The following is a 16,821-nucleotide window of genomic DNA, read 5'->3' as shown; positions in this document are numbered from 1 at the left end:
TATGGGAACGGCGCGCGCCGCTGCCCGTTTCCAACGTGGCGCGTTGCCAGGCAACGGCCCCGCGCTCCCGCCGCCAATCAGCGCGCGCGGCTGCCCAGGGCCGGCCTTAAAAGGGTGACGGCTCGGCTCACGTGACCGGAAGTCCGCTCTGTCCCGGCGGTCTGAGGCGTCTCGATGGTTTGAGCGCCCTGCGGTTGTGGCCGGGGTGTTTTGGGGTCTCTGGGGGGTCCCGAGGGGTGTTGGGGACCCCTCGTTAACCCCTTTCTACCCCCGAAGCGGCTCCGCTACCGCCGGCGCGCCCCGCCATGGCGCAGGCCCGGGGGGTGAACAGCCTGCGCTTCAACCAGGACCAGAGTGAGTGGGGGGGCCGAAATTTCCCCCCGAACCCCGAAACCTCCTCCAGCACCCCTCCAAGTTCCCCCTCGGGACTTCAAACGCCCCATCCGGCATCCTCGAACCCCACCCGGCACCCCCAAAACACCCCTGGGACCCTCAACCCCCGAGTTGGCCCCGGGACCCCAACCCCGCCCCCTCCGAGACCCCCAAATGCCCCCGGGACCCCCAAACCCCTCAAGTGCCCCCCGGGACACCCCCAGAGCCCCCTCACACCCTCCTGGGATCCCCACAACCCCTCTGGGAACCCCCAACGTCCCCCAGGTACCCCTAAATCCACCCGAGGCCTTCCCAAATCCCAACGAGCCCCACAGAGTCCCCTCAGACTCACCAGGGATCCCCAAACCCCCCCGGGGGTTCCCCCAAACACCCCCCGTGCCCCCCAGGCTGTTTCTGTGTCGCGATGGACTCGGGGGTCCGGATCTTCAACGTGGAGCCGCTGATGGAAAAGGGGCACCTGGGTGAGGGTCTGGGGGTCCCCCTGCCCGGGGGGGCCCTGGAGGGGGCTCGGGGTCTTCAGGGGCAGAGTTGGAGCTGGGGGAGGAGGTTTGGGCTGCTCTGGGGTCAGGTCTGGAGGGTGCTGCGGCATTTTGGGGGTACCTAAGCCTGGGGGGGTGTTTGGGGGTCTCTGGGTCTGGGGGTGGTGGCAGTTTTTTTGGGGGGGGCGTGTTTTGGTGGTCCCTACTTTGAGGAGAAACATTTTTGGCCGTGTTTGGGGATATCCTTAAGGCAGAGATGCAGTTTTGGGACATCTTGGGCTATTCTGGGGTCTCCCAGGCCTAGCGGGGGGAGGGCTGAATTTTGGGGGAGTCCTTCAGCTTTTTTGGGAGTCTCTCCTATTCGGGGGTGTTGCTCTGCTTTGGGGGGATCTCCCAGCTGTGGGGGGATCCCTGAACTGGGGCTGTCTCCCAGACGCGGAGCAGGTGGGCAGCGTGGGGCTCGTGGAGATGCTGCACCGCTCCAACCTCTTGGCCATCGTGGGCGGGGGCAGCCACCCCAAGTTCCCCGACGCCTCAGGTGCGCCCCAAAACCTGGGGGGTTTCCCAAATTCCCTGACAGATCTCCCAAAACCTGGAGGTCACCCAGAATCAGGGTTGTCTCCGACACCCTTCTGGAGGGGTCCCCGTTATTGGGGTAGCCCCTCGGAGCCCCCCTGATGCCCCGGCCTCCCCAGTGCTGATCTGGGACGACGCCCGTGAGGGGAAAGACAAACTGGTGCTGGAGTTCAGCTTCCCCAAGCCAGTGCTGGCCGTGCGCATGCGGCACGACAGGTACTGGGGGCACTGGGAGGGACTGGGGGCACTGGGTGGGGGCCAAAGTGGTGGTGGTTATGCTCATGCAGTGCGCCAGGCGGGACTGGGGAGGGTAACTGGGTGAACTGGGAAGACTGGGGGGCTGCTGGGGGTCCCCTGAAGCCCCCCTGTGTCCCCAGGCTGGTGGTGGCCCTGCAGAGCCGCCTGTACGTGTTCTCCTTCCCCCACCGCCCCACCAAGCTCTTCGAGTTCGACACCCGTGACAACCCCAAAGGTGGGGCACCCCAAAAACCGTGGGGACACCCCAAAAACTGGGGGGAAGCCTGAACTGGGGGTGCCTGGGAACTGGGGGATCCCAAACGGGGGGAGCCTGAAACGTGGGGTGGACCCCAAGAATCTGGGAGGGACCCTAAAACCTGCGGGGACATGTTTGGGGGGTGGGAGGGACTGAGCCCCCTCCCTGTTCTTCCTACCTGGGGGGTGGTTTGAGGGACCCCAAAGCCCCACCAGGGGACACCCCAAAATTCTGGGATGGCCTCAAAATCCTGGAACCCCAGGGGGTTTGGGGAGGGGGGATGTGGGGGGGGGCCCAGGTGTTTAGGACAAACTCCCCCTGTTCTCTTTATTGAAGGGGGGGGTTGGGAGGGATCCCAAAGTCCCAGGGGGGGCACAGGAATCCAGGGGGTACCCCAAACTTTCCTCCAGGGGCTACTCAAAACACAGGGAGGGATCCCAATAAATGAGGGAGAGCCTGGAACTCCAGGGGAACCCCAAAACCCTGGGGGAACCCTGAAACTCTGGGGGACCCCAATGTTCAGGGGGGACTGCGATGTTCTGGGGGGGATTTTGGGAGTCCCTGGGGTCCTGGGAGGGAGCAGGGACACTCCAAGGTCTGGCTCATCCCCCAGGGATTGTGGATCTCTGTCCCAGTTTGGAACGGGCCTTACTGGTGTTCCCAGGACACAAGTGCGGGAGCCTCCAGCTGGTGGTGAGGGACTTACTGGGGATACTGGGAGGGACTGGAGGGGGCTGGGAAAGGCAGAGATGGGGACTGGGGGTCACTGGGACGGGGCTGGAGGGGTCTGGAGTGCACAGGGAGTGTACTGGGAGCACCGGGGTGGTACTGGGGGGCACTGGGAGCATACTGGGGAGCACTGGGAGCATACTGGGGAGCACTGGGGGGATGCTGGGGAGCACTGGGGGTCCTTCACCCCTATCCCCCCCAGGACCTGGGCTCGGCCAAGCCGGGCACGTCCTCGGCACCGGTGACGATCAACGCGCATCAGAGCGAGGTCGGCTGTGCCGCCCTGAGCCCCACGGGGACCTTGGTGGCCTCGGCATCGCGGAGGGGCACCCTGATCCGCCTCTTCTGCACCCAGAGCCGCACCCGCCTGCTGGAGCTGCGCCGCGGCACCGACCCCGCCACGCTCTACTGGTGCCACTGGGAGCACTGGGAGGGACTGGGGGCACGGGGCGGGGAATGGGAACTTCCAGGTGTCCCGTGCTCGAGCTGAGCCAGTGTCCAGACCCTGTCCCACTGTCCTGGGGGCGCTGGGAGGAAATGGAGGTGGATCTGAGGATTTGGGGGACCTCACCCCACCTGATTTTGGGGTGCTGCTCCCTCCCTGCCCTGTTTTAGGGGTCCCTCTCGGCCTGGTTGAGCTGCTCCAGCTCACCCCCCCACTGTTCTGGTGGTGCTGGGGGGCTGTGGGTGGATCTGAGCATTCGGGGACCCTGACCAGGTTTTGGTCCCCCATCCCTGACGAGGTTTTGGGGTGTTTGTCCCGTCCCAGCCTGGCATTCAGCCCCGACTGCTCCTTCCTGTGTGCAGCGAGTGACAAAGGCACCGGCCACGTCTTCGCCCTGCGGGACACTCGGCTCAACCGGCGCTCAGCGTGAGTGGGGGGGGTCAGACCGGGGGAGCAACACCCCAAACCCCCCGCAACCCCTCTGAACCCCCCTTGCCCCCAGGCTGGCACGGGTGGGGAAGGTGGGCCCTGTGCTGGGCCCCTACGTGGAGTCCCAGTGGTCCCTGGCCAGCTTCACTGTCCCGGCCGAGGCCCCCGGGGTCTGCGCCTTCGGCAGGGGCGGCCGCAGCCCCAGCTCTGTCATTGGTGAGTGCCCCAGAAACACCCCCGAAATACCCTGAGGGACCCCAAAATGCCCTTGAGGGATCCCAGTACCCTCTGGGGTTTGTGTCTTCGGGAAAGAAGGGCGGGCAGCCCAAACTCTCATCAGTGAATCCTCCCAGAAACATCACCAAAATACACCCCTGGGACCCAAATACTCCCTGGGAACCCCCAGTGTCTTACCAAGGACCCCAAAATACACCTGAGGAACCCCAAACCCACCACAGATACACTCAAAGTGCCCCCAGCACCCAGTCCCCACCAAGGTACCCTCAAACTCCCCACCCTGGGATACCAGATTTCCCCCAAAAGCCTCCTGTGACCCCCCAACCACCCCCCTGACTCTCCCAGGAACCCCCAAGCCTCCACTAAAACCCTCTGGGACCCCCCAGGGACCCTCTCTGCACCCCTGAACCCCCCCGTGGAGCCCCCATGACCCCCCAAACTCTCCCCAGCCGTGTGCGTGGACGGGACCTTCCACAAGTACGTGTTCAGCCCCGATGGGAACTGCAACCGCGAGGCCTTCGATGTCTTCCTGGACATCTGCGATGATGACGACTTCTGACCCCTCGCCCTGCAACCCCCCAAACCCCGGGGGAGCCCCCAAAACCTCCCAGAAAACCCCAAGTCTCGCCCAGTCTCTTTATTGGTTTATTGGTTTCGGCATAACAAAGGGGATTTATAAAACTCTCAAAAAAAGGGGAGTGGGATACAAAACTGGGGTCCCCCCGTGTGGCCCGGCTGCGCCTGGGGCCCCCCCACGGTGATTGGGGGGGGTGGTGTCCCCCCCTCTGCCCCTCCCCCCATCCCTGGGTCTGGCCCAGCCTTTGGCCCAGGGGGGGTTTGGGGGTCCCAGGGTGCTGGTGATGGGGGGGGGGAATGGCACGTGTGTAGCCCTTTAAGAGTGGGGGGAGGGGTGGGGGTATCCTGGGGTGGGGGAGGGGCTCAGAAGGAGGCGGTGGGGGGGTCAGTGCCGAATTTGAGGTGGTAGATGAAGGTCTTGGTGGGGAGCAGCACCTGGGGGGGGTGGGAGTGTTAGACAGCCCCCCCCCCACTCCCAAGTGGTTCTTTGCCAGCCCATCCCACCCTCCTCATTCACCAGTGGTCCAGTCCAAAGTGGGACTGCCCCCCCCATACCCTGATCCCTGATGGTTCACCCCAATCCCCCCTACTCCCCCCCTTCCCAATGGTTCTTCCCAACCTTGTCACCCCCCCCCTCCCTCCCATTCTGCAGTGGTTCAGTCCAGCACCACCCCCACCCCAGCAGTTCAGTGGTTCATCCTGGTGTCCCCCATTCCCCGATGGTTCACCCCAGACTCAAGGTGCTTTATCCACTGTTACCCCCCCCTACCCCCCCCGGCTAACAATGGTTTGTTCCTAAAGCCCCCCCCCGAACCCCCCATGCAGGGAGAGCCCCCCCCCATGACCCCCAACGCCCCCAGGACCCCCGGCCCACCGGGTGGGTGACGTAGCCCCCACAGGGGTAGCACCAGGCCGCCAGGTCCCGCAGGCTCAGCACCAGGGGGTGCCCCGAGGCCCCCCCGTGTTCCAGCATGTGCCCCCCGATGTAGCGCCCACACAGCACCTGAGGGGCAGGGGGGCCTTTGGGGGAGCAGCTGGGGCCCCTGAAGGCGCGGCGGCGGAGCAGGACAAGGGGCAGGGGATAATTCTGGGGTGTAGGGGGTGGATTTGGGATACAGGACGAGTTTCTGGGGGTACAGGGGGTCATCTGGAGACATTCTGGGGCACTTTGTGAATGGGAGGAGTTGGGAGCAGGAAGTGATTTCCGTCTGCTTTTGGGGTTTGAGGGGTGACCTGGGCTGGGGTTGGGTTGCTTTCGGGGCCCAGGCAGTGCCGGGGGTGGGTTGGGGGTGCAGGGAGTGTTTTTGAGGGTCTCTGACCTGGTGGCAGCTCAGGCACAGCCAATTCTCGCGGCGGCTCCCGCAGACCCCGCAGGGGGGGGGCAGGATGTCCCCGAGAGCCCCCTCGGCCGGAGGGGGGGCCACAGCCCCCAGGTGGGGACAGTCCAGGAGGGGCGTCACGGCGTACAGCGCTCCCTGCCAGCCCGCAGGAACGACTGTAAGTGCTGCTGGGGCCCAAAATCCTCATGCCCCACATCCTCCTCCCCAAACCTACTCCCCAATTCCTCCTTCCTAAACCCACCCCCCCAAAACCCACCCCAAACCTCCCCAAAAACCTTGTCCCTGAACCCCCTCCCGAAATTCCCCCTCCCTAAAATCCCTCTTCCCCAAATGTGTCATTGCCAGAAACCCCCTCTCCCAGATCCCCCGAACAACCCTTCCCTCCCCACATCCCCTCCCCACCCCCACCTCCTCCAGCTCTTCCTCCTCCTCCCAGCAGGGGGCGGCAGCGGCCGCGGGGGCGTGGCCTAGAGGAGGCCCCGCCCCCGAGCCAGCTTTGGCCCCGCCCCCCGGCGCGTCCCCGAGCTGCAGCGCCCCTAAGCGGCGAATGGCGGCGTCCAGGGGGGGAGAGCCGGTGACGTCATCGGAGGTGGATGTGACATCATCTCTGCCGTGCCCCTCCTTGGGAGGCTCAACTGGGGGAGGGAGGGATTGGTTGGAGGAAATTTGGGGGTGTCCCCGAGGGGCTCAAACCGGTGATGGGGCTGGGGGGGCACCGTGGGGCTGGCTTGGGTTCTGGGTGAGGGGGCCCATTTAGAGTTAGGGGGTCCCAGGGGGTGTTTAGGGGTTCAGGGCTGAGAATTGGGGGGCTCGAGGGGGTCCTGGAAGTCCCTGTAGGTCTGGGATAGTTTGGGGATCTGGGGGGGCACAGGGAAGGTCGGGGTACTGGGGGTGTTGGTGGTCCTGGGGAGCATTTGAGGGTCTCAGGGACGTGTGGGGGGATATTCTGGGGAGGGGTCTCACCACGAGGCAGCTGCAGGCAGCTCCAGGAGCCCCGGTGTGCTCGCAGGGTGCGGCTCAGGGCCCTCAGCGCCACTGGCTGGGGGGTGCCAGGGGGGGGCAGTGTGGGGGGGTCCCCAAGCAGGACCCCCAGGCACTGCCCCACCCCCTCTGCCGTCACTGCCAGGTTGTACCCGCCCTGCGAGACCCCAGAGTCAGAGACCCCCGGCCCCCTCCCTGGTTACACCACCCGGTAGGATCCCCAGCATCCCCCCAAGGAGAGCCTTGTCCCCCCAGTGACTCCCATCCCCCCCCCCCAGAGGGACCCCCAGTCCTACTCTGCCCCCCAAGTGGGACCCCCTAGGCCTCCCCCAGACCCCCCAACCCCCAAAGAAACCCCCCCCGGGTCTTCCCATCTCCCCAAAGAGTCCCCAAGACCCTCCCAGGGTCTCTCCAACCCCTCACGGGGACCTCCATAGCCCCCAGAACCCTCCAAGCCCTGAACAGCCCCCCAGGGGAACCCCAGACCCCTTTGGGCACCCCCTCACCTCAAGCACAAGCACGAGCCGTCCCCCCGCCAGCCCTCCCAGCAGATGGGTCATGAGGCCGAAGGTCTGGGGGGACACCAGGCACCCCCCCAGGGGGTCCCCGCGGCCCGCGTCGAACCCGGCCGACACCAGCACCAGATCTGGCCCAAACTGGGGGGGCCGCGGCCGTCAGGGGGGGCACAGGGGGCAGGACGGCCCCACTGGCCCCCCGAAACACAACGGCTCCAAATAGGGGGCACAGACCCCCCCCCCCCCAAATGGAGCCAGAAGCCCCCCAAAATGTCACAACAGCTCCCTCATGGAACCCAAACCCCAAAATGAACCCAAGACCCCCCCCAAAAACGATTCCCAGAAAGACTCAGCCTGCTGAAATCATATCCAGACTCCCCCAACCAACCCAGAACCCGCCCCAAAATCCTGGAGGGACCCAGGCCCCCCGAAAGGGACACGACCCTTCCCAACCACCCCTGAAATGGTCCCATATCCCCTCCAAACAAACCCAGATCCTCCCCCCACAAAGGGTCCCACCCCTCCCACAGAGACCTTGGCCCCAAAACAGCCCCAGCCCCCCTCGCACTGGTCCCAGCCCCCCAGCAGCCCCCCCTCACCTGGCAGGCCACCGGCAGCACCAGGCGGGTCAGGGCTGCCAGGTACTCGGGGTCCCCCACGCGGGGCCCCCCCCAGCCAACGTTCAGGGTGAAGCCGGTGCCAGGACCCCTCCCCCGGCGCCTCGGGGACCCCCCGGCCCCCCCCGGGAAGAAGGAGCCGTCATGGCGGTGCAGGGACATGTACAGGACACTGCAGGGGGCAGGGGGGGGTCAGGGACCCCAAAACCTCTCCCCAGAGCATCCCAAAATCCCCTCGGGATCCCAAATCCAACCCAGAGGACCCCAAACCACAGCAGCCCTGAGACAACCCCCGGCACCCCAAAATCCCCTGTGATTCTAAAACTAACCCAGAGCAGCCCAAACTCCCCGCAGCACCCCCAAAGCCCCCAGACCCCCTTGACCCCTCCCCAGCACCCCCAGCACACCCCGGATCCCCAGAGTCCCCTCCCCAGGACCCCCAACATCCACAGGATCTCCCCCAGAACCCCTGGGACCTGCTTGAGACCCCCAGACCCACTCAGCATCCCCCGGACCCCCCACCTGGGGTCCTCTTCAAAGATCTCCTGGGTGCCGTTGCCGTGGTGAATGTCCCAGTCTAGGATCAGCACCCTGGGGGGCACAGAGGGTGTTGGGGGGGTGGGCACCCCGAGGGGGTCCCCGCAGCCCCTGGTCCCCCCGTACCTGAGGGGGGTCCCTGCCAGGCGCTGGGCATGGCGCACGGCCACCCCCACGTTGTTGAAGAGGCAGAAGCCCCCGGCAGAGCCGGGGCGGGCGTGGTGGCCGGGGGGACGCAGCACGGCCAGCGCCGAGCGCACCTGGGGGGGGCACGGCAGCGTCAGGGGGGATTTGGGACCCCCAGAACTCCATAGGGACTCCACAGACCCCGCTGTAACCTCCCCAAACCCCACAGAGACCCTCAGATTCCACAGGGACTCCTGAAGCCCATAGAGACTCACCCCCACAAGCTCACAAGACCCTGAAACCACAGATCCTCCTAAATCCTATAGAGATCCCCAAACCCCACTGGTACCCCCCCTCCCCAGATACCCCCAAACCCCACTCTGATACTCAAATCTGATACCCACAGACCTCTCCACACCCTACAAACACCCCCAAACCCCTCTGAGATGCCCCTGACCCCACTGCAACCCCTAAACCCTACAGACAACCCCAAACCCCATAGAGACTTCTTTGACCCCACAGAAACGCCTCCAACCCCGTAACACTGCCCCAACCCCATAGAACCCCCAAACCCCAACGGGACCAGGGCAGCCCAGCAGGGCTCAATCTGCTTTTCCCCCCGTGCCCACCTGGCCCCCCAGCACGGCCCCCACGGCGGCGCAGGCCCCACCCGCGGCCAGGCGGGCACAGGTGTAGGACTGGGGGCACAGGTAGAGGCTGTTGTAGCGCTGGGACAGCGCCCGCAGCTCCCGCGGGGACAGCGACGGCGTCCGGGACAGCGTCCGCACGTGGGCACGGCTGGGGGGCAGGGACCCCAAAACACCCGGGTCACCCCCAATTCCCCGGGCGGGGACCCCAAACTGCCCTGGCAGCGATTCCCAAATCCCTCCCTTCAGAGACCCCCCAAATCCCCCCACTGGGGACACCCCCAACCTCCCCCGAACCCCTCAGTCAAGGACCCCCCCAAATTTCCCGGTCAGGGACCCCTCCCCAGAACTCCCCCAAGCCCCCCCCCTGCCCTCCCTGTCCCCACCCCTAGGCCACCCCCATGGACCCCCAGACCCTCCCCTGCCCCTCACGTGTGGCAGGCGTGGAGCTGCCGGGGGGTCGCGGGCCGGGAGGGCAGTGGGAGGCAGCGCTGGGTCAGCCCCAGCTCCTGCAGGCGCTGCAGCACCCGCGATAGGCGCTGCGGGCACTCGGGGTGCTGGCTGCGGACACCCAAAAACACTCACGGTCACCTAGAGCACCCCGAGCACCCCAAAACCACTCCGGGCACCCCCAGCCCCCTCCCTCACCTGTCCCAGGTGTTCCTGTGCTCCTCCATGCGGGGGTCGTAGACCAACCCCACTCGGGCTCTTGGCGGTGGCTCCGGGGGGGTCTCTGGGGGGTTCCCATCCCCCTCCAGCTCCTCCTTTTCTTCATCCTCATCCTCGTTCTCCTCCTCTTCTTCCCCTGCTTCTGCGTCTGCTTCTTCCTCCTCTTCCTTCTCCTCCTCCTCCTCCTCCTCCTCCTCCTCCTCGATCTCTGTGTGATGGAGAGCACCTCAGGGGGGGCCACCCAAAATGCACTCACACCCAATTTTGGGGTCCCCCGTGGAGATTTCGGGGGTCCCTGAGGGTCTGGGGGTCCCCAAGGGAGTTTGGGGATCCCTGAGGGGCCTTTGGGGCTGTCTGGGGGGGTCCATGAGAGGAGCCAAAATGGCAGCGAGCCAACAAGGTGGCCTGGCAGCCACGACGGCTCCTCAGCTCCTCCTCCAAGGCTTACGCTGTTTTCGGGGGTTCAAAGGGCCTCCCTGGGATTTCAGGGTGTCCCCCTCAGATTTTGGGTCCCCTCTCACCGGTGCTCTGCAGGCAGCCCCAGTACTGCTGGTGGATGCTCAGGGTGCGGGCAATGCTGGCCAGGCCGCTGTGGGAAGACCACTGTTGGGGGACTGGGGGCACCCCCAAACTGCCCACAGCACCTCCGTGACTACCCCCAAACTCTCAACCCCCTTGAAGCTCCCCAAAACCCCTCTGAGAGCCCCCAAATCCCCTCCAGCCCCTCAAACAGCTCCCCAAGGCTGAGCTCCCCAAATACCCCCCAGTCCCCCCAAACCCACCCAAGGCTCCCCCTGAGCCCCAAAACACCCCACAGCTCCCCCCATCTCCTCCAGCCCCCCAAAAAACCTCCCCTTTAAACCCCTCAAGCCCCCTCACCTGGGGGTGGGGGTGATGGGCCCGGGGGGGTCCCCGGGGTCCCCCAGCAGGGTCCGCAGGACGGCCCCCACCCCCCCCGGGGATGCCCCCAAATCCGGCCCCCCCTGTGGAGAGGGGGGTCAGGGCGAGCTTCATGGAGCTCTATGGACCCCCCAGCATGGTCCATACAGCCCCTGCAGCCCCCCAGGAACAGCCCCCCCAAAACAGCCCCTGCAGCCCCCCAGGAACAGCCCCCCCAGAACAGCCCCTCTGACCCCCAAACGGTCGTTACAGCCCCCCCAAAGCCCCCTGCACTCCCAAGCCCTACAGGCCTTAACTCCCCTGGAACAGCCCCCACAGCCCCGCCAAACCCCCCCCCCATGGCCCTAAACCATCCCTGTAACCCCCCAACGCCCCCTGTGGCCCCACAGATCCCCCCAACGTCCCCTGTGGCCCCACAGATCCCCCCAACGCCCCCTGTGACCCCACAGATCCCCCCAACGCCCCCTGTGGCCCCACAGATCCCCCCAACGCCCCCTGTGACCCCACAGATCCCCCCCAACGCCCCCATAGCCCCTCGGTTCCTGTAACAGGAAACCATCTGGAATTCCCCCAAACCGCCCATGGGACTCCCACGGATGCCCCTATGACCTCTATGAGGACCCCCACAGCCTTCAAATCCCTCCCCGAGGACCCCCACAGCCCTCAAATCCCTCCCCAAGGACCCCCACAGCCCCCCTCACCTGCAGCAGCAGCAGCAGCCGCCCCCTCCCCAGGGCCGAGAGCAGGTGGGTCAGGAGAGAGAACCCAGCAGGGGAGACCCCCAGGGACCCCTGGGGACACAGGGGGGTGAAGAAACTCCCGAGACCCTCAGAGACCCCCCCAGAGACCTCCCAAAGTGCCCTTTAGACCCCCCCTTTAGACTTCCGGGGGCTCAGAGACAACTACAGCCTGCCCCCCCTCCCCCCCCCCGAGTTCCACAGACCCACAAAGATCCCTGTGGAGCCCCCCAGAGACTCCTGGGGGAGTTTCTGGGGGCTTTGAGACCCCCCAGAGCCCCCCCCGAGTCCATCCATACTGACAGAGTGCCACAGACCCCAGAAACCCCCCCAGCACCCCATAAACTCCCCAGACCCCCCCGTACCCCCAAATCCTCCAGCGAAGCCTCGACCAGGACGAGCTGGGGCTGGAACTGAGGGGCCACCGCAGGGTCACAGCACGATGGGACCCCCAAATCCCCACAGGGACCTCGAGTCCTACACAGGGACCCCAAAACCCTGCCCAGGGACCCTCAACCCCCCCAGGAACCCCCAAACACACACAGGGACCCCAAAACCTGCCCAGGGACCCCAAGCCTCCCCCATAGGGACCCAAATCCCCACCCAAAGACCCTGAACACCCCCAGGAACCCCCAACCCACCCCCGCCCCCAGGATCCCCACACTCCCCCCCAAGGACCCTCAGCTCCCCCCCAGCAACCCCTGAAACCACCCCCAGGACCTGCTGCGAACCCCAACCACCACCAAGGGCCTCAACTCCCCTCTAGCCTCTGCTGGAGCCCCCAGCCCCCACCCCCAGCCCCTCCAAATCCCCCAGGCCCCACCTGGAAGGCGATGGGCAGCAGGACATGGAGGGCAGCGGCCACGTAATCGCCGTCGGTGACACCGGGCTGGGGGACACCCGAGAGACCCCCAGGGACCCTATAGAGCGCTGGGGAGCCTACAGTCCCCTACAGAGCCTTATAGACAACCAGCCACCCTATAGAGCCCCATGGCACCCTGGGGGCCACATAAACTCTCATAGACTCCTCCAGACCCCCTGAGGACCCTATAGATCCCCTGGGGAACCTACAGACTCCTGGGGTACTCTCTGGGGATGCTACAGATGTTCCCAGCTCTTACAGACTCCTGCAGGTCCCTATAGACCACTACAGCCCCCATATCCCCCCCCAGCCCCATATCCCCTACAGCCCCTCATCTCCTATAACTGCCCCCAGCCCCCACAGCTATGACAGTCCCCGCAGGCCTTTTACCTCCTACTGCCCCACATCCCCTGTGCACCCCACACTGCCGTGACTGTGCATCCCCAGCACCGCCTACAGCGCCCCCCACCCCCCATACCTGCTCCCAGCGCAGCTCCACGCTGAACCCCTCCCCGGGTCCACGGCCAGGGCTGGGGGGGGGCTCCCGGCCCCGCTGAGCCCCGAAGTACAGGACACTGCGGGGAGGGAACAGAGCGGGTATGGAGGCACAGCCTGCACCCCAGACCATGGGCCAGGGACCCACAGTGTCCCCAGTCCAGCCCAGTGCCCCCAGCATGGCCCCCCAGGGCTCACCTGGGATCCTCCTGGAACAGCCGAGGGAGGCTCCGGCTGGGCCGGGGGCTCCAATCCACGATCAGGACACTGAGGGTGGATCGGGGGGGTGGGACCCCAGATCCCCCCAAAATGGGACCCTGGGCACAGGGACCCATCCAAAACACCACAAAAAGGGACCCGGGGAACCAAGACCTCCCCCAGAAAGGGACCCCAGGAACTGTGGCCCCTCCCATAACAGCCCCCAGGCCCCCAAATTCCTCCCTGGGCCCCCTCGTTAGGTGCCCCGCGCTCACCGCTGCACCCCGAGGTGTTTCTGAGCCACCCGGGCGGCCACGGCCGCGGGCTCGGGGGAATCCTGGGGGTCCTGGGGGCTGGGGGGAATAGAAAAATGGGAGAGACCCCTATGGCCCCCATAGACATCCACAGGTTCTCACAGGTTCTTACACACCCACAAGTATTCACAAAAACCCCATAAACCCCCGCATGACCCCACACCCCCCCTGCCCCGATGGACCCTCACAAACCTCCCCAGCCCCTACAGACCCCACATGGAGCCCCCTTATGCCCATGGACCTCCCAGACCCCAACCCCCCCCCCCCCCCCAGATCCTTTTACTCTCCTGGACCCCCTTTCTGACCCTCCTGTAACCCTTTATTACCCCCAAACCCCATACCCCATTTGTGCTGCCCTGTGCCCCATCTGTACCCCCCGTTTTGTGCCCCCCCACCCCATTTCTGCCCCTGTACCTGATCAGGGCCACCCCATTGCGCAGGGCACCCCCCAGCACCTGCTCCAGCAGCGCCAGTGCCGCCCCCACGGCCCGGCGGGGCCTCGACCCCCCCTGTGGATATCCCAGAATCAGTGGGGGGCCCAAAAACCCCGGCAGGACCCCCGGAATGGTGGAAGGGGCCCCACACTTCATGGGGAAGGGCAAACCCCACAAAAAGGGAACCTGAAATGCCAAGGGAAGATCCCAAAACCCTGTGAGGGAACCCAAGAGCTCGGGAGGACCTCAAATGTGGGAGGGATCCCAAAACACATACGTAAAGGACCCAGTGTCAGGAGAACCCCCAAACTTTTGGGGGGAAATCTCAAGCCCCTCAGGGACCTTCCAGGTGTCCAGGGGGATTCCAAACGCCCTGTGAGACCCCAAAATCCCTCATGGGCGTTCTGGGAAGGGACCCCAAACCTTCACCCAGGTCACAGGGGTTTGTGGACCCCTCTGCTTCAAGGACTCCCCAAGACCCCCAGGGACCCCCAAATCAGGATGTGCTCACCAGGCCGGGGCTGTCGGGGGGCTCCAGCTGCGCCACGAACAAGGGGCTGTGGGACCCCAAAATCACCCTCAGGGGCTGGCCTGGGGTCCCAGAGCCCCCCAAAATCCTGACCCCCAGTGCTCCCATCCTCCTTTCAGAGCCCCCCCCAAATCCCAGAGATCCCTCCAAATTCCACAGGGATTCCCCCCAAACCCTCCAGACACCCCTGCCCCCCACATCCCCCCCCAATCCACCCCAGCCCCCTCAGTGTCCCCCGCAAACCTCCCCCACACCCCCCAGTCACTCCACCTGTGCACCAGCAGCAGCTCCTCATCGGTGGCTGGGCGACACTGAAGGAGAATGGGGGGCATCAGGGGGGTCCCCGAAATCCCAAGGAGTCCCCAAAATCCACGGGGACACCGAAATGGGTGAGGGACCCCAAATTAGGAGGGGACCTCGAATTTCGTGGGTCTCACCTGCACAGGGACGCAGCGCTGGACCAGCCCCTCCAGCGCCATCCAGAGCGGGGCCAGACCCCCGGGGGGGCTGCAGGGGACCTGACAGTTAGTGGGACCCCGGTGTTTGGGGACACCCAGGTGTCCAAGACAGACCCCACCCTTCCCCAAAATCCAGGACAGAACCCTTGGGAACACCCTGACATCTTTTTTGGGGGGAGGGGCAGGTATTTGGGATTTGGAGGGGGGATTTGGGGTGTCCAGGACCCCCCACCCCAATATCAGGGGAACCTATGAATGAGGGAGGAGGCGTTTGGGAGGTGGGGGAACCTCAATGTTGATGGGATTGAGAAAGGGGGAATTTAGGAAAAGATTTGGAGATAAAAGCCTTGGGGGGAATGATTTTGGGGGGATTTCAGGAAGAAAAAATTGTTCCAGAATAGGATTTGAAGACGGAGGGAATTGAAGGAGGGACATTTGAGGGCCTCAGAGGGGTCCGTACCGGCTGTCCCCGCACTCGGCTCTGTCCCCTCCATCACTGACCAGTCCTGTTCCAGTGGGAGCTGCGACCTCTGCCCCCAAATCCTGCTCGAGGCGGGGAGGAGGAGGGGCATGGAGGGTCCTGGGACACCCCGACCCCCCAGGGCCCCCCCATCCCAAAAGGATCCCCAAGGACTGGGAAACCCCCAAAAGGACCCAAGGTTTCAGTGACCCTAAAGCCCCCCTCCCCGCAGGGGGTCCCTCCCCCATGGGGCCGGGGTGTCCTAGAGCCCCCATCCCCCAAAGGGACCCCAAGCCCCTCTGCCCACCCTTAAAGAGACCGCAATATAGAGAAGCCTCCCTGGCCCCAAACCACGATGCCACAAATCAAGGGGGCCCCCCACAAAGGGTCTCCCAGTGTCCTTGGACCTTCCCCAAAAGAAGCCAAGATTTGGGGTCCCCCCAGCACCCCCCCAACAACTGCGCCACGTACTGGGAGTGCCCCACCCAGAGCCCCTCAGGACACCCCAAATTTACACCCTCTCCCGTCACCAGCTGCTGCATCCCCTCCTGCAGCACCCTCTGTCCCAGGACCCCCCGATCCCATTTTTGGGGATCCCCCTTTACCAGCTGCTGAAGCTCCGCCTCCAGCCCCGCTCTCCGGCCCCGCGCGCGCCCGCGCCGCCGCGCCTGGAGCAGCGCCCCCTGCTGGGGGAGCCGCCGCCCCGCGCGACCCTGGGCGGAGCAAGGATCAGACACGCCCACCACGGCCCCGCCCACCCGGTAAGCCGCGCCCACACCAAGCGAACCCGTCACGGAAAGCCCCGCCCATTGACCGCACCCACTCAAACCCCGCCCACAGTAAATCACACCTCAGGAGCTCCCCCCCCCCCCCTCCCCCCGGATCCCGCTCTGTCGAGGGGAGACGCGCCCCAGGCGGAGCCGGGAAGGCCGTGCCCGTTAGGCCACGCCCGTTTACAGACTACGGCCCACCGCTGCGCGAGCTACCGGGACCCCGGGGTCTCGGCGGGCCCGTAGGAGCTCCGCCCCTGCACTCACAGGGGTCACCCCCCCACCCCCACAGCAGGCCCCGCCCTTGGCCCCGCCCCTCTCACCATGGCAGCCGGGGGGCTCTAGCGGCGCGCGGGGGGGGGCATCGCGGGGGGCCTGAGGGGGACACGGGTTAGGGGAACACGGGGCGGGACAGCGGGGGGACAGCGGGGGAGGGGGCGAACGGGACCTGGGGAAGGGGCTGGGCGGGAAACAAAAGGGGCTGGAGGTGGGGATAACGATGGGCGCCGGGAGCTCCATGCGCCCGGGGGGGCTCCGTGGGCCGAGGAGGGCACGGGGGACTCCTGGGGGGCTCCTGGAGGGTTTCGGGAGGTGTCTGGGAGGTCCCACAAGGGGTCGGGAGGGCTTGGGGGGTCCCGGGCGGGGCCCGGAGCCACCTCGCTCACCTGCAGCCCCGCGCGACGCTGGCGCCGGGCGCGCCGTGATGACGTCACGGGGGCGGGGCCAGGAGGGCCCCGGTTCAGCCGCAACTGGGGCGGGGCACAGCAATTATGGGCGTGGCTTAGTGGGGCGGGGCCCCAGTGATTGGCGCGGTCAAATGACGGGCGGGGCCCGGCGGCTGCGAGCGGGCGCCAAGCTGGCTGTGCTCAGGGGAG

General features: G+C 65.9%; 2 protein-coding genes across 2 annotated transcripts; one reads left to right on the top strand and one right to left on the bottom strand.

Moving 5' to 3' along the window:
* The first annotated feature begins 60 nt into the window (after positions 1-60).
* Positions 61-4,402, top strand: WDR45 (WD repeat domain 45). Its single transcript, XM_086871201.1, has 10 exons — positions 61-354; positions 780-854; positions 1,306-1,410; positions 1,568-1,664; positions 1,826-1,920; positions 2,555-2,634; positions 2,873-3,081; positions 3,440-3,541; positions 3,618-3,760; positions 4,231-4,402. The coding sequence occupies exons 1-10, from the start codon at positions 306-308 to the stop codon at positions 4,338-4,340; spliced, it is 1,065 nt and encodes a 354-aa protein (XP_086727327.1). The 5' UTR covers positions 61-305; the 3' UTR covers positions 4,341-4,402.
* A 1-nt stretch (position 4,403) lies between these two features.
* Positions 4,404-14,737, bottom strand: HDAC6 (histone deacetylase 6). Its single transcript, XM_086870869.1, has 20 exons — positions 14,696-14,737; positions 14,513-14,569; positions 14,241-14,286; positions 13,710-13,804; positions 13,257-13,334; positions 12,982-13,050; positions 12,767-12,863; positions 12,250-12,315; positions 9,769-9,997; positions 9,553-9,681; positions 9,103-9,271; positions 8,474-8,607; positions 8,333-8,401; positions 7,793-7,982; positions 7,185-7,334; positions 6,661-6,835; positions 6,106-6,332; positions 5,677-5,832; positions 5,232-5,360; positions 4,404-4,792 (listed from the first exon to the last, which is right to left on the bottom strand). Exons 1-20 carry the CDS (start codon positions 14,735-14,737, stop codon positions 4,721-4,723), a joined length of 2,379 nt encoding a protein of 792 aa, XP_086726995.1. The 3' UTR covers positions 4,404-4,720.
* Between the last annotated feature and the right edge of the window lie 2,084 nt (positions 14,738-16,821).

This window comes from Cyanistes caeruleus, chromosome 34 (assembly GCF_971803275.1).
Source record: "Cyanistes caeruleus chromosome 34, bCyaCae1.hap1.1, whole genome shotgun sequence".
In the NCBI taxonomy this organism is placed as follows: domain Eukaryota; kingdom Metazoa; phylum Chordata; class Aves; order Passeriformes; family Paridae; genus Cyanistes; species Cyanistes caeruleus.
This window is presented reverse-complemented; position numbering and strand designations above follow the sequence as displayed.

Excerpts from the sequence above, each read along its gene's own strand:
- HDAC6 (XM_086870869.1), bottom strand. The coding sequence starts at position 14,737 with ATGGCGCTGGAGGGGCTGGTCCAGCGCTGCGTCCCTGTGCAG. Across the intron at positions 7,335-7,792 it reads TGCTGCCGGTGGCCTGCCAG|TTTGGGCCAGATCTGGTGCT; the intron begins GTGAGGGGGGGC and ends CGGCCCCCCCAG. Across the intron at positions 6,836-7,184 it reads GGCTCGTGCTTGTGCTTGAG|GGCGGGTACAACCTGGCAGT; the intron begins GTGAGGGGGTGC and ends GGGGTCTCGCAG.
- WDR45 (XM_086871201.1), top strand. The coding sequence starts at position 306 with ATGGCGCAGGCCCGGGGGGTGAACAGCCTGCGCTTCAACCAGGACCAG. Across the intron at positions 1,665-1,825 it reads GTGCGCATGCGGCACGACAG|GCTGGTGGTGGCCCTGCAGA; the intron begins GTACTGGGGGCA and ends CTGTGTCCCCAG. Across the intron at positions 3,542-3,617 it reads CGGCTCAACCGGCGCTCAGC|GCTGGCACGGGTGGGGAAGG; the intron begins GTGAGTGGGGGG and ends CCTTGCCCCCAG.